Genomic DNA, 27,648 nt, shown 5'->3' on the forward strand with positions numbered 1-27,648 from the left:
CTTTAGAGCAGCATGCCTGTGGTTTTTTCTTTTTCTTTCAATAAAGCAGGTGTCGTTCTATCACTCGCCTCCCTTAAGTGAGCTTGGCAAGGGATGCCATTTTTAAAACACTGGAATAGAAACTCATGAGTGAGAACACCAGGGCTATATTCGGATACACACTGACTTAGGAGTTGAGCCCATTGAAATCTTAAATTTATTTCTGAGTTACTTGTTTAAACCAGTTGCTTTCTTAGCGTGAGTTCTGAGGCATCTGGGAAGATTATCAGAGATTCCTCATTTGAGAAGATCAGGAGTGGAAGCCAAGTTTTTGTTTGTTTGTTTTTTTTTTAAAGAGAACCAGATGGGGTCAGCCATGCTTTTTTATTCTGTACAATTCTCTCCAGGAGCAACATTATGTTGATTTATGTTTATACGTGGCACACTCTTGACTTAGGCTGTGGGTGGCTAGACAACACTTTCAAAAGGTTTTTCTTTTTTTAAAAATAAGATTTTACTAAAGCTTTTTTATCATGCAATAAGATAAAGGAAACCGATCTTTTAAAAAAAAGAGGGGAAAAAGAGAAAACACCAAAGGAAAACCACAAAAAAGAGAAGAAAATAAAAATAAAAAGGACTTTGGATTTTCTACCAGACAGTTACATAAAATACATTATTCAAAACTTTCACTCTAGAATGACATCTGACTGAGCTGCTTTATGTTAGGCAATTTTTTTCCCAATCTTCTGACTGAAGTAGATTAATTCACTTTCCTTTTTGCACAAAAGTTCTCTATTTTGTGTATCTTGACCTTCCTTTTAGGCAGACTTGCACATCACTTTAAGTTGGGTGCAACTTCCCACGTTTCTCTCACTTAAAACAAAAATGAGCCACCAAGTGGATAGTCATGACGGTATCAGACAGCAGTTGAGACAAGTTTGTTCTGCATCCCGGTAGAGTGCAATTAATCACTAAAACAGTATGTTATTACAGTAACTTAACAAAACAGAAATTTGAAATGCTTGCAGCAAAACATTTTGGCTTCTGCCAAAATGAATGAAGCCCTTCTGAGCATTTATGTTCTCCAAGCTCTGTGCCTGCCACCTTGGAAATGGTGCCATTTTCGTCAGAGCAACAATTGAAGGTGAAAATAATACAATTGTGGAGTTGGAAGGGACCCCGAGGTTCATTACAGTCCAACCCTCTGCAACGCAAGAATCTCAACTGTTTTGCTGTAAGAATTTAAAGCTTCTGTGTGCATACATATACACATGCACACATGCCCCTCATGGAATTCCTTTGAGGGAAGCTGGGATATAAATCAGGATTTTAAGAGTACCAGGGTTATTTGGAGGGAGAGAAAGCCACCTGTGTTAGTAACTGAATATTGCAGCTACAGCACCACTACCTGACATGAGTGCCTACTGAGCCTTTGCTTAAATATTTCCACTGAAAGAGTCTACCACCTCCCAAGACAGTTTGTTTCTGTTGGTGTTGGAGTTAAAACGCTGGCAAAAGCTGAACTGAATACTCGGTCTCTGCTGGAGAAACAGGCTTTAGCATGCATAAGAAAGCTAGAAGGCTAGGCTTTCTGTTGCATCTCAGCAGGCAAGAGATCCATAACATATACCCGCCTCTCATGAGGAAGGCCTGGAGAAGAAGCAAGTAGGAATTAAGGCCTGCAGTCCTGAGAGTATCTAATCTGAAGGAAGGGTAAAGAAAAAGGGACCCCTGACCATTAGGTCCAGTCGCGGACGACTCTGGGGTTGAGGCTCTCATCTCGCTCTATAGGCTGAAGGGAGTCAGTGTACAGCTTCCGGGCCGTGTGGCCGGCATGACTAAGCCACTTCTGGTGGAGCAGAAGCACGGTGCGGAGCAGCGCACGGAAACGCCATTTACCTTCCCGCTGCAGCAGTACCTATTTATCTACTTGCGCTGGCATGCTTTCAAACTGCTAGGTTGGCAGGAGCTGGGACAGAGCAATGGGATTTGAACCGCTGACCACCTGATCAGCAAGCCCCAAAGGCTCAGTGGTTTAGACCACAGTGCCGCCCGTGTCCCATAATCATTGGCTACGTACGCATTAGCAGCTTAAAACAAAGGTTGCTCTCTGCCGTTTTTCAAGTCACATTTTCACGCTGTTGCACACACACCAGATGTCTTTACCAATGTGTGTTACCTGCTTGACTTTCCTGCCCCTGTGTACACATGCGCACACAAAATATCAATCATGGGAAATGGCTGTTTCAAATGTATACAATTCAGCTTAAGGGTAAAGTGAATGTGGCTTAAGTTTTCCTTTCGGGTTGAAGCTTGCTTTGAGGGAAATGGCAGAATTTCTCCAGGACAGAATGGCTCTGCATCATAGGCAAGGTCACACTTAACACAGGATTGAACAGGCAGCAGCCGGGAGCGCACAGGAGCCAGACTGAAAGGTATTGCATACTCTGCCCTGATTTGAGAGGGTTTGTTTGCAGTGCCTGTTCCAGTGAAATATAACCCTCTAGTTCCCCCTTGTGACCTATCGCAGCACTACATCTTGAAAAAAGTAAGTATTGGTCTCACAGAATGATAGAATTGTGGAGTCCAACCCCCGCAATGCAAGAATCTCAACTAAAGCATCCATGACATGCCTCTAATTGGTTTATATTCAGTATTCCTATGCTCCAGCAACCTAACAAAAGCTTGACATGGTCCTCCCATCAGATGTCAAGGAAATAAACAGCTGGCTTTTAGGAGACACATGAAGGCAGCCCTGTGCAGGAAAGTTTTTTATGTCTGAGGATGTTATTGTGTGCATGCTTTTACTATTTTGTTGAAAGCCGCCCAGAATGGCTGGGGCAACCCGGTCAGATGGGCAGCATATAGATAATTATCATCTTCATCAAATTAAGCTGTTACAAAGCAGATTTTGAAATTCAATACACCCAACAGACAGTCTTAACAAAAAGTGTAAAAAAATAGCAGCAGGAAACACATTAAAGATGATAGTTAATGTGCCAGCCGGAGGAGTGGGGGAATCAGTAAAATAACTAAAATTGATATTTTACATGGAAGATACAGTGGTACCTCGGGTTAAGAACTTAATTTGTTCTGGAGGTCCGTTCTTAACCTGAAACTGTTCTTAACCTGAGGTACCACTTTAGCTAATGGGGCCTCCTGCTGCCGCTGCGTGAATTCTGTTCTCATCCTGAAGCAAAGTTCTTAATCCAAAGTACTATTTCTGGGTTAGCAGAGTCTGTAACCTGAAGCATCTGTAACCTGAAGCATCTGTAACCAGAGGTACCACTGTATATTCTGTTTGGTGGACATTCCTGTAGCCCATTTGGCACCTTGAATTCATGAGGGGAAAATGGGGACCTACTGCATGCATCTCTAGGGCTTGGCAGCTCTTGTCAATTTTGTTTTCTCCTCTTTCACAATCTTAATTTCAGCTTTTCATTCATCAGGGGACCATTGGTTGTAGCCAGCTAAGTTCTACTTGGAGCAAACCTGTTGAAATTAATGGACCCAGATGTGGAAATGTAATGAGACTGAAGGTACATTCTTTCACCTTTGGTGGACGTGCCCAAGGATTAAGACATTCTGGGAGATGATTTATAACGAAATGAAAAAGGTATTTAAATATACCTTCCTTAAGAAACCAGAGGCCTTTCTCCTGGGCATGATTGGCTAAATGGTGCCAAAGAAGGATAGAATTTTTTTTATGTATGCAACAACAGCAGCAAGAATACTCATCGCGAAGTATTGGAAGACACAAGATTTACCCACCCGGGAAGAATGGCAGATGAAGGTGATGGACTACATGGAACTGGCGTAAATGACTGGCAGAATCCGAGACCAGGGAGAAGAGTCAGTGGAAGAAGACTGGAAAAAAGTTTAAAGACTATTTACAGAAATACTGCAAAATTAATGAATGTTAGAAGAATGTTGGAATGAAGTTATATGGCTTTAGTAGAAATGTTATAAGGAATTAAGTATAAATAGATTAATAGAATATTAAAGGGAAAAAATAAGGTCAGAATGTTAAGATAATTTTAGGATAGAAAACAGAGGAAGATGAAAAGGAACTGCTGAAATAATTAACAGAAGTGGAATACAAAAAGGGAGGTGTGAGGAGGTCGCTGAAATAAGTGAATGAAAGATAAGATATTGAAATTATTTGATGTGCTTTAAATTGCTTTTGTTTTGTTTTGTTAGTTTTATGTGTTAGTGTTTTGTGTTAGTGTTAGTGTTATGTAGTGTTTTTGCATTGCATTGTATTGTCTATTCTTTTTTGTTGTTGTTTTTTGTAGTGTTTAAATTGTTGGAAAAGTAATAAATATTATTTTATTTAAAAAAATGAAATTAATGGACCCAGATGAACTGTGTTTATTCATTTCGATAGGTCTTCTCTGAGTGGGACTAGCATTGTCTTCTGCTCAGAAAAATACCATGGACACTATACAGTCCCGATGTGAAAAGAAACTGCTAGCAGGCTGAAGGAAATAATGTGTGAATGCCTCTTCATCTTCCGCTGCGCAGTTCCTAAATGTAAGGGGGGGTCAAATGCAGGCGAGTGGCTTAAATCCCCTTTTATTTCCACTCTGCAAGGCAATCCTCATGGGGTCTCTGACCCTGAGGCCTTCCTGCAGCTCCTGCCCTTGTCCCAGAGCTGGAGAGTCAGCAGGTTTCACTGCATTCAGAGTGCCAGAAAGGAGTTTGCTGCCTGTGCACATTTCCCTTCTCGAACCAACAGCGTCTCTCGTCATCTGTATCCTCCGCTCCCACCCCAGCTCCCCATCATTGGTCATTTTCAGTAAGGCACTGGAGGCGTTTGGGCCGAGTCAGCCACATGTAGCTGTCGGAGGTGTTTTGAAAAAAGGGGCTCAGCTCAGCTAAGACGAGAGAGACGAGCAGCAAGGAAAGAGGCTCCCGGAGTCTGCAGGTAGGCAAGAGGGGTGGATGCTGAGACCACCCACAGGATACGTGTGGCTGGGGCAGAGGTGTGGGGTTGTTGAATATACAGAACACAACCTACCCCAAACTGGGGACTTTGCAACCCCATGTGGGGAGCCAGTGTGGTGTAGCAGTTAAGAGTGGTGGACTCGTAATCTGGCGAACCAGGTTCACTTCCCTGCTCCTCCACATGCAGCTGCTGGGTGACCTTGGGCTAGTCTTTGAAGTCTCTCAGCCCCACTCACCTCAGAGTGTTTGTTGTGGGGGATGAAGGGAAAGTTTCCAACATATGTTTGACCCGGTTTTATACATTTTTGCTCTCTGTACTGGTGTGATATACCGTCTGTACATCATTTTCATATAGTTTTCTTTCAAAAGAGAAAAATCTGTAAATTTCAAATCTACTTTCCACAATTTCCCCCAGTCCTCAGTTCCCAGTTGTGTTGATGCTTTGATTGTCAACCCCTCAAGTCAACATTTGCTGTTGTTTAGTTGTGTCTGACTCTTCGTGACCCTATGGACCAGAGCACGCCATGCGCCAACAGTGTGATGCAGCAGCAAAGAAAGCTAACGCTATTCTAGGCTGCATCAGCAGAAATATAGTGTCCTGTTCAAGGGAAGTAAGAGTCCCACTCTATTCTGCCTTGGTCAGACCACACCTGGGGTACCATGTCCCATTCTGGGCACCAGAATTTAAGAAGGATGTTGACAAACATGCAGAGGAGGGCAACCAAGATGATCAAGAGGAGACTGGGAGATGTGATAGCCATCTTCAAATCTCTCAAAGGGCTGTCACATAGAAGAAGGAACACACTTGTTTTCTTTTGCTCTGGAAGGTAGGACTGGAACCGATGGCTTCAATCGACAAGAAAGGAGATTCCAAGTAAACATCAGGAAAAACTTCCTGACAATAAGAGCTGTTCGGCAGTGGAACAATTTCCCTCTAGAGGTGGTTGACTTTCATTTCCTGGAGGTTTTAAAGCAGAAGTTGGATGGCCATCGGTCATGGATGCTTTAGCTGAGAGTCTTGCATTTTTTTTTGGGGGGGGGGAGTTTGGACTAGATGGCCCTTGGGGTCCCTTCCAACGCTACAATTCTACATCTTCCACCTCCCCCCCTTAACATCTCTTGCATCATTCCTAGCTGCAATTTCTCACCCCTGCCCCCTTGCTTATATATTTTCTGCATTTCTATCTCAATTTTCCCAAGGGTTCATGGCTAAGCTGGGATTTGAACCCTGGTCTCCCAAGTCCTAGCCCAGCAATCTAACCCAGGTACCCCCAAACTCGGCCCTCCAGATGTTTTGGGACTACAACTCCCATCATCCCTAGTTAACAGGACCAGTGGTCAGGGATGATGGGAATTGTAGTCCCAAAACATCTGAAGGGCCGAGTTTGGGTATGCCTGCTCTAACCGCTACACCACATTGGCCTTTCCAACAGCAACCCAGATTTTGCCGCCTTCTAATCGCTAAGCCACACTCTCATTCCTTCCAGCTGCTGCTCTCAGAATTGGGACGAGGATGTACAGTTTCATGGGTGGGGGCTTGTTCTGTGCCTCTCTGGGGAACATCCTCCTGGTGGTGTCGACGGTGACAGACTACTGGATGCAATACCGATTGGCAGGTGCCTTTGCTCACCAGGGACTCTGGAGATACTGCTTTCCTGGCAAGTGCTACATGCAGCTGGAGAGCATTGGTAAGAGACAGCTTGGAGCCTGTGTGTGTGTGTGGACTGTGGGAATGTTCAGGGATGCAGGAGAGGATATATTGTTTGATTATAGCCTTTCCAACTTGTGTAAACAAGTTCACAATTTAGCAGAGTAACATTCCCCCTTTTAAATTCACAGCGGATGTGTTATTTCAGGCTCACTAAAGCCTCTATAATAACTGTCCTGGTATTCCCCCCTTATTCCCTTATAAAAGATAAGACACGACACAGTCTTCTATAAAAGTATAAAAAGAGTTTACTCACTCACATTCTGTTCACAGTCGGATCCCAGAAGGCAGACTTAGCTTAGAAAAGTTACATACACCTGCAAACTATCTCATAAGGAGACAGTCCCTTTGTCCTCTCTCGGCTGGAGGCCAAGAGAGCATCTTTGGCTAAGCAGATGTTGCTTCTTCAACGAAAGTAGTCATAGAGAGAGAGATGGCTGCCCTGCCCTGTGCTTTTGTCGTTACCTGCACAGGTGAGGCCACGCCCACCTCTAGTCACATGCAGAGGAAGTCTGTCCCAGCCCAGAAGGAAACAAGAAGTTTACCTGCTTGCTGGACAAACATTCCTCCCCATGTGTAAACATGTTCACTCTCGGAATGTTGTACTTGACTGCCCTTGTGTTTCACATCCCACATGGACCTCTGTCGCACATTGAAGAAGCTCAGTGGCGATGATCTGCTGATTTCACAAGCTAAGCTCTGCTCAGGGTTGGACCTACGTTAACCAAGCAGCACATAGTTTAACTATGGAACTCACCGCCACAGGATGCAGTGGTGGCCCCCGATTTGGATGGCTTTGAAAGAGGATTAGACAAATTAGACACTAAATGCCCTGGGTGAACAAGAACGTGTTCAAATTCCTCCTGAAATTTAATGATGGGAGGGAATGCTAGGGAGGGCATTCCACAACTGGGGAGCTGGCAGGGGAAAAGGCTGTGTCATGGGTCAACACCAACCAGGCAGCCCCAGATGGTGGCACCCCCTCTCCTAGCACTTGGGGGTGTAAAACTTACTAGTACTTGGGGGTGTAAAATTTGTACTTGAGGGGTTCAGCCATGGCCATCCAGTGCACCATAACCTCTAGGCTAGATTGCTGCAATGTCTTATACACGGGGCTGCCTCTGAAGACAGTTTGGAATCTTCAGCTGCAGAATTCAGTGGCCAGGGTTCTCCCTGGGGCAAGATGGTTTGAGCATATAATGTGGATTCTGCCCCAACTGCACTGGCTTCCTATTAGTTTCCAGGCCCAGTTCAAAGCGGTGGTTTTGACCTATAAAGCCATAAATGGCTCAGGACTGCAGTAACACAAGGACTGCCTCTCTCCGTATGAACCTACCCAGACCCTGCAATCATAAATAGAGGCACTTCTCTGGGTGCCTTCTCCACGACAGGTGTGGAGGGTGACCACACAAGAACAGGCCTTTTCTGTGGTGGCTCCCTATTTGAGGAATGCACTCCCCAGGGAGGCTCGCCTGGTGCCTTCTTTACGTATATTTATGTGCCAGGGAACAAAAACATTCCTCTTCTCCCAGACCTTTGGCTAATTGAATAATCTATGGCCTTTTAAACTCTCTGTGTTGGGTTTTTGTTTGTTTGTTACTATGTAATGTATTTGTGTGTTTTTGTATTATAAACTGCCCTGTGATCCTCAAATGAAAGGATGGTATAGAAATTAAATAATTATTCAAAATATTTCTGTGGGCCGTTCCTATTCTGCTCACCCTATTCTGCATTTAGCTAGGCATAGTATTCAGTAGCTCTCTCTTCTCTCAGTCTTATTCCCTGCAGCCTACTGGAATGCCACCCGGGCATTCATGATCCTCTCTGCTCTCTCTTGCTTCGCTGGCATCATCACTGGCATCTTTTCCTTCGCCCAATTCTCCACTTTCCAGCGCTTCAACAGATCCTTTGCGGCCGGCGTCCTGTTCTTCGTTTCCAGTAAGCACCTCTTCTCTCGCACAGGTTGAGCTCTTTCTCAAAGCTGCACAACTCGAAGCAGCGCAGATGCCTAGAGGCAGATGCTGTGATTTCAGATGCAAAAACACAGGAGTATTCAGGTGAGGGCACAGGTGCCACACCTGGGCTCCCAAGATAGGATGGGGTGGGGGTGGAGGAGGAGGAAAGCGGGGAATTTCAAACAAAGATATATGCACACACATTATGTATGTAGATGTGTGTATACACACACAGTGCTTTTTTTCAAAGAAAATGTTTAGGGGTACTCTCATTTTCCTACTCATATTGAGATACTACCCCTCAATGAGGCCAAACTTAGATTCACAGAATGTTTAGGGGTACGCGTACCCCTCCGTACCCCCAGAAAAAGCTCTCTCTCTCTCTTTCTCTCTCTCTCTGTATATATATCTATTAATGAATGAAAATATTTCAATTAAACAACATTAAGTGAAAAAATAAAAAAGGAAACCAGAATGCGAAAAACAGGAAACAAAAATGCAAAAGGAAACAAAAAGCATAAAAAATACAAAAGAATAAGATTTAAAACCAGCCACCATAATTCCACACATGTTTGCCTAAAACAACGGTCTATCAAGTGAAATATATGTTGTAAATATATATACATTTCTTTATAATCTACTATGTTTTAAAAATAAATGCACTGGAACTGGTCAACGTAAATGCATTCTTTGTGCCCAAACTACAGCTGAAAGACTCATATTGATCCACGGGAAAGATCAATCTATGCCCCACCCTTTAATCAATGGATAGAAGATACGGCAACTCTTGCAACACGTGAACAGATAGCTCATATAGACATACATTGCCTATATGTCTATATGTCTATATATCTAATATTTATAGGACCCGAGACAGGAGATGCCTCTTTAAGAGCCAGAGTAGTGTCATGGTTGGAGTTTGCTGGACCGGGACCTGGGAAGACCAGGGTGCCAACCTCTGCTCAGCCATGAAGCCCACTGGGTGAACTTGGGACTGTCACTCGCTCTCACCTTAACCAACCTCGCAGGGTCGTTGTGAGGATAAAATTGAGGGAGGGGAGGAGAAGTATGTTATGTCACCTTGAGCTCCTTGGAAGAAAGCTGGGGAATGAATGAATGAATGAATGATTGCCAGCCACTGGGAACTGCAAGTTGGAAGAGAGCCCTGTTGCACTCAGATCCTGCTTACGAAATTCCATTGAGTATCTGGCTGGCCCCTCTGTGGACTAGATGGACCTTTGGCATGATCCAACAAGACTCTTTTCACATTCTTCTTGTTGGTGCATCAGTTCATCACATTAACTCTCCTTCCCTCCCTCCTCTCTCCTTCCCATGTTGCAGCACTCTTTGTCCTTCTGGCGATGGGGATCTACACCGGGGTCACGGTCAACTTCCTTGGCAAGCGATTTGGCGAGTGGCGTTTCTCCTGGTCTTACATCTTGGGCTGGGTTGCCCTCCTGATGACTTTCTTTGCAGGTGATGATATTTGCGGGGGGGGGGGAGAGGAGGGAGAGAAATGCATGAGTACGAAAGGAATGTCTCATTCCGAGGATCACAGGGTGGTTGGTTCACAATATTAAAAACATAGAAGAACATTACATAGTCACAAACGAAAACAATAACCCCCAACACACACACACTTTAAAAGGCCATAGGTTCTTCAATTAGCCAAAGGCCTGGGAAAGGAGAAACATTTTTGCCTGGCTCCTAAAGATATGTAATGAAGGTGCCAGGTGAGCCTCCCCAGGGAGAACGTTCCACAATCAGGGAGCCACTGCAGAAAAGGCCCCGTTCTTGTGTTGCTCCTCTCTGGACCTTTTGTGGAGGAGGCACATAAAGAATGGCCTCAGAAGATGGTCACAGGGTCCTGGTTGGTTCCCAAGACTCCCTGGGTTGTGGGGGTGGAACTCTCACTTTTTAAATCCAGTGGAACCTATTAGCATTGCACTGTTTCTATATTTTTATCACTTGATTTGCTTTATGTGCATCTGTTTGAATCAATACACTTTTGGAAGCGCTTGCAAGAGAAAGATGGGATATAAATTTGATGGATAAATAAATAACGTTCAGTTCACTTTGTCATGCTAGTTTTGCATTGACTTTTGCTAGGATTCTGCTATGTTGCGTCCAATGGGAAATGCATTACAGAATTATAAAATTGTAGAGTTGGAAGGGACCTTGAAGATTATCAACTCCCTGTGTTACAGAAATATGCTGCTTCCCCGTACGGGGATCAAACCTGCAACCTTGGCATAATCAGCACCATGCTCTAACCAAGTGCTATATTATTATATTATATTATATTATATTATATTATATTATATTATATTATATTATATTATATTATTGCACCTTCTTTTCTCTCTCCTCCAATGTGCAGGTATATTTTACATGTGTGCCTACAAGATGCACAAATGCCAGCAACTGGCTGTGAACCGCTAGGATTTCGGCACCCACCATGGCTCTGCAATGTTTAAAGAACTGACGTGTGAGAGGTAGAGAATGGTGTTGTGTGAAAAAAAGAGCAATGGCTCTTTAAGAAATGCTAACCATTTGAGGCAAAGAAGCTCAGCTGGAATCCCATGGTTCAGATTTCAGCCCAGCCATGCACTCACTGGATGACTCAACCTCAATGCCTGCAATACGGAAATAATGACACTGGCCCTACCTTACAGGGTTGTTGTAAGGCTTACTGTAGGGTGATGCACAAGATATGTTTGGAGAAGGGGCTTTTCCTGGGATGGAAGCAAAGCAGTCAAAGAAGAGCTTCAGTGCACATTGTGGAGCTGCTGAAAGCCTCGATCCATTAAAAAAACACACTGGTAACTCTGCTCCAAACTGTTGTCATCATTGTCTTCAGCTTCCTAGCTTAGTGATGCCATGTCATATAGCAGAAGTGAGGAAGTCCTGCTACTTTCAGAGCTTCAGGTTTAAGTGATATTGCCAAACCATCCTTTCCACTAACCATTATTTTGATCACAAACCATTATTTCTGTTGCATATGTAAAGGTAAAGGTAAAGGGACCCCTGACCATTAGGTCCAGTTGTGACCGACTCTGGGGTTGCGGTGCTCATCTCAGTTTACTGGCCAAGGGAGCCGGCGTACAGCTTCTGGGTCATGTGGCCGGCATGACTAAGCTGCTTCTGGAGAACCAGAGCAGCACACGGAAACGCCGTTTACCTTACCACCGGAGCGGTACCTATTTATCCACTTGCACTTTGACGTTCTTTCGAACTGCTAGGTTGGCAGGAGCAGGGACCGAGCAATGGGAGCTCATCCCGTCGCGGGGATTTGAACCGCCGACCTTCTGATCGGCAAGTCCTAGGCTCTGTGGTTTAACCCACAGCACCACCTGTCCCTGTTGCATATGTACAGGGTTGCAAAAGCTTGTATGGCCTTCCATCACCTGCCTTCCCTGAGAGTCCCTGAATGTTCTCCTAAACAGAAGAATTTGTAAGTGAAGAAATGCTCCCAAACCATGGTTTATTGGTTCAGAAAGTGAAACAACAGTTTGCCCAAACTATGATTTGCAAACCAACTGCGAAGCATAGTTTCATATCCTGGTTTGGTGGCTAATCATGAACTATGGTGTTGGTTACCCTACCATGTTAAACTAGGGGTGGCTAACCTGGAGCTCTGCAGATGCCGTTGGACTCCAGTTTCCGCCTTCCTCAGTCAGCACTGCCAACCATCAGATGATATGAGTTGTGGCCCTCAGAATGTTGTTGTTTAGTTGTTTAGTCATGTCCGACTCTTCGTGACCCCATGGACCAGAGAATGTTAGTAGACTCCAAATCAGCACCCCAGCATTAAACCATAGCTTGGGTTTTGCCCAACTCTCTGCTGGTATTCTGCAACTGACCAGCTACCTTGGATGAGAAAGTAGGGAGGATGGGATCTCCTTCCCTGCTGCTATTGCCCGCCCAATACATTTTGGCACCTGAAGCACACCACAGAATGACAGCCACATTCCTGGCCAGGGAAGGAGCGGTAAGTGGAGCTCTACATCATGAACAAGTGGGGAATAAAGATCTACATTGGGATCTGGTGCCCCTGTGAATCGTGCCGCCCGAGGCAGTCGCCTGGCCTTGTCTAATGGGTGGTCCGGCCCTGCCTGCTATTAACTCATGCACTGCCACACACCAGGGCTTAAGGAGAAGGGCTTCCAGATGAGGAAGTATTGACCCCTGGCATCTCTTAAGCACTTCAAGGCATTGTGTACCATGTTTGATCATGTAAGGCTTGGCTCCCCTGTGCCCTTGTTCAGAACCACGTCTCTACACAGAAGGAAGACTTCCTTTCTACAGTGTTTGTATTAAAAGGCCACCGCCCATCACACTTTCTCTGCTCGAAAATACTCGTGTGAAGGTACCTCGTTAAATGCTTTCAACTGTTTAGCAGAGTTTTCTGGAAGGCAGGGCCAGCAACTGAAGTTACTCTTTGTTATGTACTGAATTGAATAGGATCCAAAATGTAGCAGTCTGATTGGTCCTAGAACAATAGGATTCAGAATGCAGCAGTCTGATTGGTCCTAGAACAATGCAGCATTATGATTGGTCCGCAGGAGCCACCCAATCCAGCTCCAGATGGAAGTGAATCCACAGCCTAATTGGCCTACAGGAGAATCCCAGAATTAGCCAATCACATGTAGCCCATTATGTAAATAATGTATATAAAGCAGATATTTTGGGGGAACATTCATTCCTCCTTACCACTATGAGCTGAATAAAGAGCATGAAATCCACTCTCGGCTCCAAGTATATTTCACTCTTAGAGATGAAACACTCACCGACGCCGTGAAATCTTGGTCAAGAGTTTTATTACTTGACCGGTCACAAAAGCATTATGGTAGCAACTATATACAATCGTTAAAGCAACAGCTATAACGGCACACTTTAAGTTACAGTCTCTCTCGCGCGCAATGCCGTGGTCACAGACACAGTCCATCGGCAGTCCTGACAGCAGATTTGCAGGCAGCATTCATTGGTCAGGCGTCTGCTGTTTGCGAAAATGATACTTCCTTTTTTTATTGACACTTCCAGCCGAAGCTGCGCATACTCAGAGGGCCACTCCCATATATGAATGGGGACCTTCTCTTGCTTCTCCTTCTCCTTGGGGTGGGGTGGATGGAGGGGTGTCTCAGCTGTGATCTGGGGTGTGGTAAATGTAGGTGTATGGCTTCTGGGATCCTCATCAACATTCCACGTACAGTGGTGCCCCGCAAGACGAAATTAATACGTTCCGCAATTTTTGTCGTCTAGCGAATTTTTCGTCTTGCGAATCACGAAATCCCATAGGAATGCATTGAAAATCAATTAATGCGTGCCTATGGTCAAAAAAAGTCCAAACAAAGCCAAATTTGGTACAACAACAGTTTATTAACTGCTCTTTAAAGTCACACATACTGTAAAGAGCAGTTCAAAAATTTAAGGGAAAATAAATTAACTTTATAAACAAAACATGTCTTTGTTTTTAGACAAAGAAAAAAAAGTCACGAGACGTTTTCGTCTTGCGAAGCAAGCCCATAGGGAAATTCGTCTTGCGAGGCAAATCGAAAACGGAAAAACCTTTCGTCTAGCGAGTTTTTTGTCTTGCGAGGCATTCGTCTTGCGAGGTACCACTGTATACCCTCCAGTGCATCAAAGATAGATCAGAGATGGCCTTTGCGATGGGAGCTCTGGCCCGTACTGAAATCCATGCTGAGGGGCCTACTGCTCATTCAGCTGGGCTCTGCATTCACTTTCCACGTTACAGCCTGAGACGGGCACATCATGCACCTCATCCATGAATGCGTCTTCTTCACAGGAAGTGAGCCAGGGTACTGAGATACTTCTCCAGGGTCTCTACTAGTCCTGTACAGTTGCATAGTTTCCCCCTCCCCGAGGAGCCCAGAGCCAAGTGTATCAATAGCAGCCCCACACAAAACAGCACCTTGACCTCCCCACTCACTGAGGAAGGTATCCTGGACCTTCAGCCCCACTGAGAAGGTCAGGGTGTGGGCAAAGAGGAACAGAAACTATTCTGGTATGTAGAGGAGAGGGTCCACGCCCTGCTTCTGTGAGTGCTTAAGTGCCTTGGGACAAACCCAGCACAGGAGGTCAACAGACCCTTCAGTGTCCAGCAACAGGGCCTCCTGCCAGGATAAGCAAATGGCATGCAAATCTGTCCTCTCAATTGTCCTCTTTTTGAGTGATGCCTAAGTGCCCACCTGGATAAATTGGAATCTAGAAATCAATTACCCATGGATTAAAACAAAAGCCAGGTGAAACTTATAACGCTCTCCTATTTTAGCAGCACCATGAATTAGGCTGGATTCTGCTTCATGTAAGGATGCAAAATTGTATGGAAAGATGTAAGGTTTTCTCCACAAAATTACAAAATAACAACAACAACCTTTCCTGTTGCTGGACAATATGGAACCGATTGGCTAGAATCTTTGAGGATGGAAAGCCCCAAGAATCTGATTGGTCAGAATTCACATGGATTGGAAGCGTCTGGAGCACCTGAGTCGCCTAGGCAACCAGATGAATTTCAGAAGAAGTAGATGTTTCTCCATCTCATCCTCATCACAAAGGACAGCGAAAAATGGCACAAAGGTGAGGCTGAGATCCTATTGCGCAGAGGGTGCCATACGGGTGAGATATTGTGCCCCCAACAAGTGTTGCCCAATTTCATTCAAAAGGCATGATGAAATTGAAAGACAAGAGCAAGGTCAGAGGTCCTGGGGTGGATCTACACCAGGCACCCCCAAACTCAGTCCTTCAGATGTTTTGGAACTACAATTCCCATCATCCCTGACCACTGGTCCTGTTAGCTAGGGATGATGGGAGTTGTAGTCCCAAAACATCTGGAGGGCCAAGTTTGGGGGTGCCTGATCTACACACCGGGGGGGGGGGGGGAGAGGGGAATTGCTATAAATAACTGAAAAATTAAATCATTATAACAAAAGAAAAACAGCCTATGGAAACGCTATACAGTGGTACCTTTGGTTCTCAAACTTAATCCGTTCCGGAAGTCTGCTCCAAAACCAAAGTGTTCCAAAACCAAGGCACGCTTTCCCATAGAAAGTAATGTAAAATGGATTCATCCGTTCCAGACTTTTAAAAACAACCCCTAAAACAGCAATTTAACACGGATTTTACTATCTAACAAAACCATTGATCCATAAAATAAAAGCAATACGCAATGTACTGCAGTCACACATTCAATCCATTAGTAGCTGAACTGGGTTCCACACAGTCACAAAAACAAAACAAAAAGAGCAGCAAAAATGCAAAATAAATAGCGAACACAGACAGACCTCAGCGTAACACTCAAAACGGAAGTGTGGCACTCAAAATGGACCGCATTCGGCTTCCGGAAAAAGTTCCCAAACCGGAACACATACTTCTGGGTTTGCAGTGTTTGGTTTCCAAGTTGTTTGAGTACCAAAGCATTTGAAAACCAAGGTACCAACTGTAGAAACGTTTTGTGCTCTCCGGCGCCATCTGGTGCTGCATGTTTATAACACAATGAAATCTCTGTTTTCTGACTAATGTAGCTGAGTCCCTGGTTTCCTCCCAAGAGTTCTTTTTTCAGCAACCTAAATTGCAGGGTGGGTGGGTGGAGTTCTATAGTCCTTGCTGTGTTGGGAAAGGGAAATCCCTACTGATCTACTCAAACTCACCCAGAAATGTATCCATCACTCCTTATCTACCTTCTGCCCCAGCCATGTCCGACTGCCCCTTTCTTTCGCCTTGCACCTTTTCACGTCCCTGATGGTAATGTTTCCTCTCCTGTCCTCCACGCAGCAGGCCCACTTCCACGATGTCCTTAAGAATGCTAGCACGCCTCGATCTCTTGATGGAACCGCTGAGGATCAGCAGCGCCATCTGCTCTGCTGGAAGCTTGCTGTTGGAGTTTATTTCCCTGAGTACTCCCTACTGGGTACTGCAAAGTACCAAAAAAGGCCTGGTTCACAGTGGCCTCTGGACTATCTGCGTGGGTCCAGATTGCACCATGTATTGGTTCAATCTACTTGGTAAGGTCTTTCCCACTTCTATATCTTTCTATAAAATGCAAGCATGTCAAAACCAGGTTTCCAAGTATCTGGACCTGCCTTTAAGTTAGGAATAGACAGCGGTGTTTCCACTCAATGTACAGGCCTCCAGATTCTGCTATATATAAACAGTACAATACAACAATAGACCAGAAATAATGGCATGTTTGATAGCTCAGGTAGTATCAACACATAGGGCTATGGCAGGGTTTATCAGGTCAGGAACGTCCTAGACCCTGAGATTTCAGAGCCCAAACCTCAGACCTAGTCTGAATATATATATATATATATATATATATATATATATATATATATATATATATATATATATGTATGTTTTGGTGTCTTCGGGTGTCTTCCCGTGTAAGAGTTGGGGTGTCTAGGCGACGTTTCGACGAGGTCTCACTCGTCATCTTCAGGCTGGTGCTTTCGGCTTCTTGTTACTGGAACAGAGCAGGATCTCAGTGTTTGAGTTCCTATAAATACTGTTGAGGGGGTGTGGTGTATAGCCTCCAACGTTCTGGGCAGAGAGGAAGTTCCCAGGTTAGTGTGCCTTTTCTTCTTTTGTTCCTTAATTACTTGAGGGATATCTTGAGTGATTTCTTGAGTGATATTCTGAGTACCACTTAGGTGGGTCATTAGGTGTGGATTAGTTGCTAAAGCTTTCGTGTCTAATCCACACCTAATGACCCACCTAAGTGGTACTCAGAATATCACTCAAGAAATCACTCAAGATATCCCTCAAGTAATTAAGGAACAAAAGAAGAAAAGGCACACTAACCTGGGAACTTCCTCTCTGCCCAGAACGTTGGAGGCTATACACCACACCCCCTCAACAGTATTTATAGGAACTCAAACACTGAGATCCTGCTCTGTTCCAGTAACAAGAAGCCGAAAGCACCAGCCTGAAGATGACGAGTGAGACCTCGTCGAAACGTCGCCTAGACACCCCAACTCTTACACGGGAAGACACCCGAAGACACCAAAACCTGCATTCCTGTACCCGTGAAAATCTACGAAAGCAAATATATATATATATATATATATATATATATATATATATATGCTTTTTAAAAAAATGTTTAAATATATATATTGAATTTCCCATAAGCTCACCATCACCATCTAGTGTCACATTTGTACAATGCACATAAAACGTTCTATTTGCAGAGGTGTCCCATTGGTGATGTCATGGGGTGACCCCTATGATGTCATTAAACATTAACCACAGTTACTGAGACCATTTGCAAAGATGAAGCTTAATTGCGAGAGGGGAGGAGGGAAGGGAGGGGGGCAGGATGCAGTGTCTTCTTCTTCTTCTTCTTCTTCTTCTTCTTCTTCTTCTTCTTCTTCTTCGCTTTCACTGACCTGGTGACTTGTGCTCTCCACCTGTGACTTGGAGGAGGGAAAGCAAACCTGAAGACTCCAGCTCAACCCTAGAGGTCTAGTACCCATAGCTGCAGCAATGGGGAGTAGAACTCAAAAAAAGAGTCTTAAAGATGCCCATATTTCACACATTAAAAGAGGCAGAGTGTTATGAAGATATTTTGAAATAGTGTAAGAAATAAAGGCCTCCACAATATGACATAGAAATGGATTTTCCAGTTGATTGGAGACCCTCAAATTATACATCATTTCTCCCCAGCAATTGCCAGATTCCAGCTGCTGCCTGGGGCCGTGGGTGCCATGCAGCGTGCATGGCCCTGGCACCAAAATTTGTGGATGCCCGGCCCCTTCATGGGGAATTTTGTGGGTTCTCGGGTGCCCAGAGAGCCAGTACCTATGGATTCCAAATGTTCTCGTACCATAATGATAGCTGCAGCATCTTCCACCTTTGTGCAAAAGATATAGTTAGTTAAGGGTACTTTCTGGGAGCCGTAGTTCTGTGGCACTTAAACTACAGTCCCCAGAATTCTTTGGGGGAAAGTCATGTGCTTGAAATATGTGGCGTGTACCCAGCCTTGATGGCCTACGAAATCCCACCAGCACTAGGATTCTACAAACAGAACGACCATGTTGTAAGTCATGGATGACACCCACACTGTATGTTTAAAGAACATGGCTTCCTCTAAAGAACCCTGGGAACTGTAGTGAGCGGCAAAACTACAATTCCCAGAATTCTTTGGAGGAAGCCATGTACCCCCAAAGTGCTGTTTCTACCAGTTAATGTTACAAAAGTGACATCAAGTTTGTCAAAACGTTTGACTTTAAAGGGGGGGGGGTAAGACAAATTTGTGGAGGGTGTGGCTGACAAGGGCTGCTCGTCATGATGACGGCATTCAAACCTCCAAGATCAGAAGGTGCATGTCTTTGAATACCAGTCCCTGGGGAACAGCAGTTGGACAGGGTCATTGTGCTCACATCCTGACTACGGACTTCCCATGCTGTGCACCCGGGGGCAGGACTAGCCACCCACAGGGGCGGGGTGAGCATCCCAGGGGGGTGGGGGGTGACGTCATCTCTCTCAGGGATGACACCCCGGGGCGGTCCTACACACGAGTAGGAGTCTGGCAGAGACACATTCCTGACCAACATGTTCTCTCCCTCCTGGTCATTCGTTTGGGAGATCCAAAATCTTTCTCCAGCCCAACATCACAGCAACTGATACCTTAGAGGCGTCAGCACACTTCAGGATTAGCAGAGTATAGGCATACAGACTCAGTAGCGCAGTAGCGTTTATTTACATATACACACTCGGAGCATCGTAACTCAGCTGCTTCCTCTTCAACATCAGACAGCAAAGAGAAAGGACAAAGGACAAACGTCCTACATCACGGAAATTCGGTAATACAAACATCCTGTCTCCATGACTTCTCACAATGTGGAATGAAAACATACACAGTCATTTGATAAGAACAATCCCATGACTGCAGCACGGGAAAAGAATCCTAACACTAGCCACCCGTGGGGGCAGGGCGAGCGTCCCAGGAGGGCGGGGCAGTGATGTTACCCCCCCCTCAGGGATAACACCTAGGGTGGACCGCATCCACTGCACCCCCTTCCTCCGCCAGTGTCCATAGGGACTGCGGCAAAGAGGAGGCTGGTCTAGATAGGCCATTGGTTTGATCCAACAAGACTCCTCTTGAATTCTTACGTTAATTTTCTTCTTTAAGCTGGGAGCAAGAATGGGTTGCCTCGACCGCTAGCCTACTCAGAGTAGACCCACTAAAATTCATGGACATGACTAACTCAGGTGCGCTGATTTCGGTGGCACTACTTTGTCGGCGACCACCCAGTCACTCTACCCGGAATCCTTGCCCTTCCTAACACTTCCTTTTCTGAACCACAGCCATACATATCCACTTCACCCGAGCCTTCCTGGTGATTGCATGTTTCTGCAGCTTCTTTTCTCTGTTGTGCGTCTGCATCTCGTTTGAACGTGACCTGCTATTCAACATATCCCTGCTGAGAGCCGCCGTCACCTTCAGCCTCGTTTCAGGTAACCCCAATGCGGGTTCTTCTCCCAGAAGGGCCCATGTGGCTCACTGGTAGAGCACCTGCTTTGCATACAGAAGCCCCCAGGTTCAATCCCCACCATCTCCAGTAGAGTTGAGAAAGAAGACTCCTCTCCTGGGAATCCCAAAGAGCTGCTGTTAGCTAGTCAGGATTCTTTAACCTTGAGTCCCTAGATGACAACAACTCCCACCATCGTTGACCATTGACAAAGCTGCCTGGGCAGGACAGTACTTGTTGTAGACCAAGAATACCTGGGGACCCAAGAATGAAGACTCCTGTCCTGAAACCCTGGCCTACCTGGTGGCAAATATGTCAAATCCCCAGTCCCCACAGGTCCAAAGTCCAAACCGAAGCACAGTCCCACAGAGATCCTGGAGCACCCAAGCTGTGATCCATCAACAATGGACAGTTACAATGGACAGTTGAGCAGACACAGAACCTCAGCTCCGCTGCCATTTTATGCCTTGCATGCTGATTGCGGCATTTAGGTTTGGCAAGGCATGGGATCCTCACCTGTTCCAAGCCTACGCCAGCTGAGGAATCGCCCACCTCCTCCCAGAGCTAGCGAGCCCCACCTGGCCAGCTAGGGAGCTGGGCTGTGGGCCCTTGCCTGCCTCAGCCTACTGGAGTGCCCCACTAGCTGCTCCCTATGCCTCAGAGCCTGCCATGTTTGTGGAGACAGGGTCCCCTTTGGCTCTGGTGATGGGTTCTGTTGTTTCGGTTCCTGTGCACTGCCCTCCATTTCTTTGTCATCCTCTGTCACCCCAGGAGTGCTTCCTGCACCAACCTCACCTTCCCCATCCCCAGCTTGCCCTGGTGTGTGCCAGTTCTGGCTACACCAGGCAGAGGGCCTTCTGGGTAGTGGCGCCCGCCCTGTGGAATGTCCTCCCATCAGATGTCAAGGAAATAAACAACTACCTGACTTTTAGAAAACATCTGAAGGCAGCCCTGTTTAGGGAACTTTTCAATGTTTGTTGTTTTATTGTGTTTCTAATATTCTGTTGGAAACTGCCCAGAGTGGCTGGGGAGGCCCAGCCAGATGGGTGGGGCATAAGTTGTTGTTGTTGTTGTTTTATTTATACACCCCTCGCCAGAATCTTCTTCAGGTAAATTCTTACCTTTATTTCCAGGCCTTTGATGGACTGTGAGCTGTGACTATTGGGTACGTGTGTTGGGGTTGGGTTGTTTTTTGTGTTTTTTTTAATAAAAATGATATTTATTGAGAATTTAAAATTACAGAGAAAAAAGAAGAAGAAAAAATTTAAACAATACAAGTCAATAAAAGGAAAAAGAGAACAAAACACACAATACATCAAAACCAAAACCAAAAGCAAACAAAAATTTAAAAACAAATCCAATATTCCCAAATCTTTATCTTTCGTTATCTTGTTTCATCGACCTCCTCACACCTCCCTTTTTTGTATTCAAGTTATTAATTATCTCAGCAAATCCTTTTCATCTTTCACTATGTTCTGTCATTAAATTGTCTTAATTTATTTGAACCTTATCTTACCATAAAAAGCCCTAAAACTTAAAACTTATCTGTACATAACTCCTTATAGCATTTCTACTAAAGCCAAATAGTTTCATTCCAACATTTTTTCTAACACTCATTAATTTTACAATATTTCTCTAAATGAATTTTTAAACTTTCTTCCAATCGTCATCCACCCTCTCTTCTTCCTGGTCTCAAGTTCTGTCAGTCCTTTCTATCCATTCCATTTAGTCCATCAACCTGGTGATCTTCTATCCGAGGCTCTTAACTCTTTTCCATGTCCCTTCTGCAGATCTTCTTCATATTTATACCTGCACTTTACTTTGTCCTCTGCTGATCTTGTTCTTAATTTCCTTCCTTTATCGCTGAGGAGTAGATCTCGGGGAGACTCCAACCTAACAATGTCTTTATCCCTTCTTGACAGGTCAGCCCATTCTCCATAGTCAGCACTAAAATCCAAAAGGTATTTCAAGGCATGTTTCAAAGTCGCTCCAAAGTTAAAGGCCCCCACAACTCCAGACTGCCCCTGGCGCAAAACCAGATCCCAGAAGCCAGAACAGCCCTGTATAGGGGTATCTATCCAATTTCCCATCTCCAATCCAAACGAGACTCCATCTCTCCAAATCTGACTTTCTCCAGGTTCAGTCATCAAAAACAACAGCTTATGTTCCTGCAAGGCCGCGGCTCTCTCCACTTGTATTACTTGAGGTTCAACAGCAACCTCCTCCTTTGTCTTCTGCACAACTTGCCCTGTCAAAGCAGATTCCTGGGTCGGTTCCTGTGTGGTTTCTATATAGATATTCACTGTTTGTCCAAAATTATTAACTGCAACAGTCTTCAAATCCATCTTCTCATGTAGCTGTTCCAATAAAGCTCTTGTCTTGCAAAAAGCAATCACTAAGGCTTCTTCTGGGCACATTCTTGTTCAAGGACAATGTCTGGTTCTCACGATCTTTAATCTCTACAGCTGGAGAATTCCCCAGATCAACTCCAACAACAGTTTCAAAAGCTCCCTCTAGGGGAAACAATTTCTATTTGTATCCGTCCTTTTAAAAGCAGATCCAGCAACAAAATTACTTTCGTTATTCAAATATTTTGTTCCTTTTAAATGCAAAAGGAAACATTGGAATCAATATGTTTCTCTTTTTTAACTATCTGTCAACAAACGTTTTATTCACAGTCAATGAACTTTCCCAAAACGTCTGTCTTCCTAGCAACCCGTTCCCAGGTTCAAGGCAGTGGAAATTTATCTTTCTTTACTCTCTCTCCTGCAGGCTTGAACAATCTAAGATTTCCCCCCTCTTCTCCTGCTTCCAAGGGGGGTTTAGTAGTTTTAGCCGATGGAGATTTAGTCCTTTACAAAAGACTTTCCAGACTTTAGCTTGCAATGTCTTTGCTTCAATCTATTTACAAAAGCGGAAGGCAGACTTCCTGTTTAGAACCTTCCCGCTTCGGTGCCAAATTAAGATGTTTCATAGTCCAATTTTCCGTTCTACTCACGGGTAGTTGTTTAAAGTCCAATTGTCCACAGGAAAAAGTCAGCGCTCTACAGCAACAGCAATGCGGCTTCACTCCGTGAAAAGAGCAGTCGATTCGAAGCACCGCGCCGCTCACCCCACGTCACTCCGGATCCCTGAAACTGGGTTTCCCCGCGAGTAGGGGAGGCGCAAAAGGTGCCTGCCAAATCCCACGTCCACAGGCTTCTCCCGCCTGTGGTTTTTGATGGGTTTCCGCCTCGCCGTGGTGGTCCAGACCCTAATTTCCACGAAGCGATTCCTCCCGATCAGAGGAAATCCGCCATTGCCGGAGGCACTAACCTGGAAGTCTCGGGTTGTTGTTTTTTTATGTTAGTTTTTTTATATTATTTTCTTCCTATGCAATTATGTTGTTTTGTTTTTAATTTATATATTCTCATTTTTAAAATCTCCTTTTTTTTGCCCCCAGCTCTCTTAATCTTGATTGGTATGGCGATATTTACATACGTGCAGAGGCACTCGCAACCTTACACCAATTATTCACTCGCATTCGGTTCGTCCTATGGTTTGGGCTGGGCTTCCGTTCCTATGCACCTCATTACAGGTGAGTCGAGCTTTGCACATGGGCCCCAAACATCTGCAGGTGTGGCCTTAGCCTTGTCACTTCTTAATTATGAGAGGGGGAAAGGCTAGAGTTGAGCCTAGAAATGGAGGAGAGTCAGATGGCAGACATTCTGGGTGGTTCTGGTCCAGACTGCAAGGGAACAATACCATTTTTGGATGAATTCCTCCCTTTTTTTTACAGTGGTATCTCGGGTTACATACGCTTCAGGTTACAGACTCCACTAACCCAGAAATAATGCTTCAGGTTAAGAACTTTGCTTCAGGATGAGAACAGAAATTGTGCTCCAGCGGCATGGCAGCAGCAGGAGGCCCCATTAGCTAAAGTGGTGCTTCAGGTTAAGAACAGTTTCAGGTTAAGTACGGACCTCCGGAACAAATGAAGTACTTAACCTGAGGTACCACTGTAATTTAAAGAAAACCTCCCTGCAAGTTGGGACAGGGGTTAAATTTGATTCAGTTCCCATTAAAGGCAAAACTACCAATATCACACTTTCCGAACCAATATGAGAACGGAAACCCAGCCATCCTTCAAAATTCGCACTGCTCCAAATTTTGTGTTGCAGTTCTATAACCAATGTTTGCAAAATATATATATGCATATGTTAAGGGAAAAGGTGCATCAAAATGACTATACTGGTGAAAGGAATGTACAAAATTCACTTTCCACTTGTCAGGGAAGTGCAAATGGCAAAAGAGCCAAGGGGGGAGAGGATCACTTATAGAGAGCCAAAAGAGCTAATTAGCAACCTCTCTTCTGACAGCGAAGAAGAGGCAGGGAGGGGGGATGCTCAGCCAGGAAATAGCTATCCTTTGAACACAGGAAATAAGAGGTGGGGTTTCCGCCTGCTGGGGAAGGAGGAGTAAGAAAAAGCCATTTGAGGCATCTAATCAGACAGAGACGGACATGCTTTGAAGTTCTGGAAACCTTTTTGAACTTTGTAATAAAATCTAAAAGACAGAAGCTGGCGGCGAGCCTGGAGTTTTATCTATGCTGGCTTTGGCAGCACTCACCTCTCACACCAATGGTACCTTGGTTCTCACACTTAATTCATTCTGGAGGTGTGTTCCAAAACCAAAGCGTTCCAAAACCAAGGTGCACTTTCCCATAGAAAGTAATGCAAAATGGATTAATCCGTTCCAGACTTTTAAAAACAACCCCTAAAACAGTAATTTAACATGAATGTTACTATCTAACGAGACCATTGATTCATAAAATGAAAGCAATAAACAATGTACTGCAGTCACACAATCAGTCAGTAGCTGAACTGGGTTCCACACAGTCACAAAAAACAAAAACAAAAAAGAGCCGCAAAAACAAAATCACAAAATAAATAGCAAAAACCAGACAGACCTCAGCATAACATTCAAAATGGAAGTGTGGCACTCAAAACAGAAGCGTTACACTCAAAATGGAGCACGTTCGGCTTCCAAAAAATGTTTGAAAACCGGAACACTCACTTCTGGGTTTGCAGTGTTTGAGTACCAAGGTGTTTGAGAACCAAGGTACCACTGTATTGGGGGGAAAGTGTTTGCAAAATTGTGTACATTAGCCCAAAGTGCGCACAACAATTTATTTAGTTGTGAAAAATTGCACTAAAAAGCTGGATGGTTTTAATGAGGTTTTCTTTAAAAAAAATAATTCAGATTGCTGCAGAAATGTAGAGAACTGAATTTAAAATTGACTAAGTCTGGCCCTAGCTCAGGGATCTCAGAGAACCGATGGGCTTATACAAACTCCTTTCTTTCACGTGTTAGTTTTTATTTATTTATTGGGTGTGTACATTTGCCAGACATTGCTCAGAGTTTCACACTCTGAGTTTCTTTCTCACGCTGCAGAGAATGGAGGAATCAAGAGCAGGTGAGAAGATCTGAGTCTTACATGTTTTTGCAGTGAAGAGGAATTGGGATTGACAAATATGTAGATTGTTATATCTATATTTATACTGGAAGGAGTAAAGAAAGGGGCAGCTGAAACAGTATTTCAAAAGCTAGCAAAAACCCCCCAGCAATTCAGCTATAATCCTAAAAGAGAAAATTCTAATTTTCCAATGGTAAAATGGGGGTGGGGAGAGTGAGCTCAGAAAAGCCCCCACCATGTGAACTCATAACACCAAATTAAGAGATGAAATCCAGAATTTGCTCCCACTCAGGTTGATAATTTAATTCTCCTGGACCTGCTGATTGCCCAGGAAATGCATAATTTGTTTTGCAGCATGTCTGGGGAATGGGGGGACCTTAAGAAACAAGCACCAGAAAGTAGGTGTTTGAGCTGTGCAGACTAGCTGAGGAGGGTTTCCCCCCACTCCTCTCTGCTCATCAAATGATCTGATGACCAGAGAAGCATGAGGAATTGGATTCCTATCAGGACCTGAGGTGTTTTGTATTTTAGGAGCTAAAATCTCTCTCTCTCTCTCTCTCTCTCTCTCTCTCTCTCTCTCTCTCTCTCTCCTCCTGTTTTCTTCCACCTAGCTGTACTACAAATATTGAGTCACAAAACATCTACCTACTAGGTCTGGGGGCCCAGCTCTGCCACCGGGACCAGAAGAACTGCCAATAAGAGCATGGCTGCTCTCCTGTCATGAAATCTCAGACGTGGGATATTTCTCTGGGTTAAGTATAGCCATCTTCTTGGTACCACGATGGAGCAGGACACAATGACAGAAAGTGCCTTTCTTGTCTCAGTGTAAATGTAATGGCCAAACCATGGTTTGACTTACATCAGTGGGCTTCTGGTTTGCCCCAGTTCCCATGAACAAACCATGGCTTGCCATGACATAACACTTTGGCAAACTGTGACTTACTCAAAGGATGGATTGCCTCCACAATTCAGCTGGAAGCCAGGGGCTGACCTGCTTGTGAGAACTATAGTTGTCCTGCATATCTTACTAGACCTTGACGTATCCACTCTTGAGATTAAAAAGGCTATTTTCAGTGCTAACTCATTGTGATGATTTCCCCTGCAAGTATAATGCTATATCAACAGAGTGTTGGACTTTGTCTAGGGAGACCCAAGTTCAGATGCTTGCCTGCTGGGTAGCATGGCTTCAGCCACCATCTCTCAGCCTGACCTACCTCGTAAGATGGTTGTATGGGTCGAAAAAGCAGGGAGGAGAAACACGTCTCCGTAGAGAATGACCAAGATAAACAAAACCAACAAACAAAACCGACGTGATAAATAAAGTGCCTTGCTTCACCCCTCATTTGGTTTGCCTCCTTTTTGGCATGTCTACACTGCAGAAGATGGACTGAAGAAATGTGAACATTTTTGGAGCTTTAGTGATAGCATGAAAAACGTTCTCACTGCATTCAGAACAACTGCACTGTTTTCTGTACTGGAGTAAGTTTTGGTAATCTGCAAGGACCCAGTAAAACACTGACCATGGAGGGAGTCTATTGGCTAGTGCCTGTGCTGTCTTGTGATTTAATCTCACTTTCACACTATCACTGGGTGTTAAGAGGCACGGTGCCCCTTATGCATTGCCCCAACGGAGGAAATGCACCACTGAAAGAAAGAGGACCAAAGTAGCTTACCTGTGAAGCAACAGTTCTGACATGCAGCACTATTACTTCCCTTGATAATTCCAGGTGTCAGGCAGGGGCAATACTGAGGCAACAGCAGCCTCCAAATAAATAGATTTCTCCCTGCAAACAGGTCAAGGTCTCCGGGAGCTATCTCAGTTTTCAAGCTTCTCAAAAGACTGGTGTTCTCCAGGTGCAGAAAATAAGAGTTCGGAAGGCTAAAGTTGGTATTCTGCTTTCAGTTGGCAAAAATCCCTTTATATTACATGCAGGTCCTGCTATCCAAATGCCTGTTATACAAAAATTCATTTATCCAAACATGTACCCTAACCTCGCTATACACAGCGCAGATTCAGATATCCAAATAGCTGGACCTGCATGTAGTACAATAAACAAATGAGCAGCCTTAAACCAGCCTTACTTTTTGATGTTTTGCCAGACACCATGTGGG

At 44.6% G+C, this 27,648-nt stretch overlaps 2 protein-coding genes across 3 annotated transcripts; both read left to right on the plus strand.

Moving 5' to 3' along the window:
- Window positions 1-6,439: 6,439 nt before the first annotated feature.
- LOC310711033 (lens fiber membrane intrinsic protein-like) lies at window positions 6,440-11,398 on the plus strand (the record flags this gene model as incomplete). The annotated part of the gene is made up of 4 exons (XM_083512452.1): window positions 6,440-6,614; window positions 8,408-8,572; window positions 9,931-10,065; window positions 10,970-11,398. 4 exons carry the CDS (start codon window positions 6,440-6,442, stop codon window positions 11,029-11,031), a joined length of 537 nt encoding a protein of 178 aa, XP_083368578.1. The 3' UTR covers window positions 11,032-11,398.
- Window positions 11,399-15,063: 3,665 nt separating this feature from the next.
- Window positions 15,064-26,828, plus strand: LOC310712349 (protein NKG7-like). 2 transcript variants are annotated; one of them, XM_083515308.1, is made up of 5 exons: window positions 15,064-15,186; window positions 16,381-16,610; window positions 19,918-20,067; window positions 23,524-23,658; window positions 26,148-26,828. In XM_083515308.1, the coding sequence occupies exons 1-5, from the start codon at window positions 15,176-15,178 to the stop codon at window positions 26,186-26,188; spliced, it is 567 nt and encodes a 188-aa protein (XP_083371434.1). In that variant the 5' UTR covers window positions 15,064-15,175; the 3' UTR covers window positions 26,189-26,828. The 2 variants fall into 2 exon arrangements, with proteins under 2 accessions (XP_083371434.1, XP_083371435.1); XM_083515309.1 differs by having other exon boundaries at window positions 15,098-15,186; window positions 16,384-16,610.
- Window positions 26,829-27,648: the final 820 nt, after the last annotated feature.

Source organism: Podarcis liolepis (genome assembly GCF_965112155.1).
Source record: "Podarcis liolepis genome assembly, chromosome: 7".
NCBI lineage: Eukaryota > Metazoa > Chordata > Lepidosauria > Squamata > Lacertidae > Podarcis > Podarcis liolepis.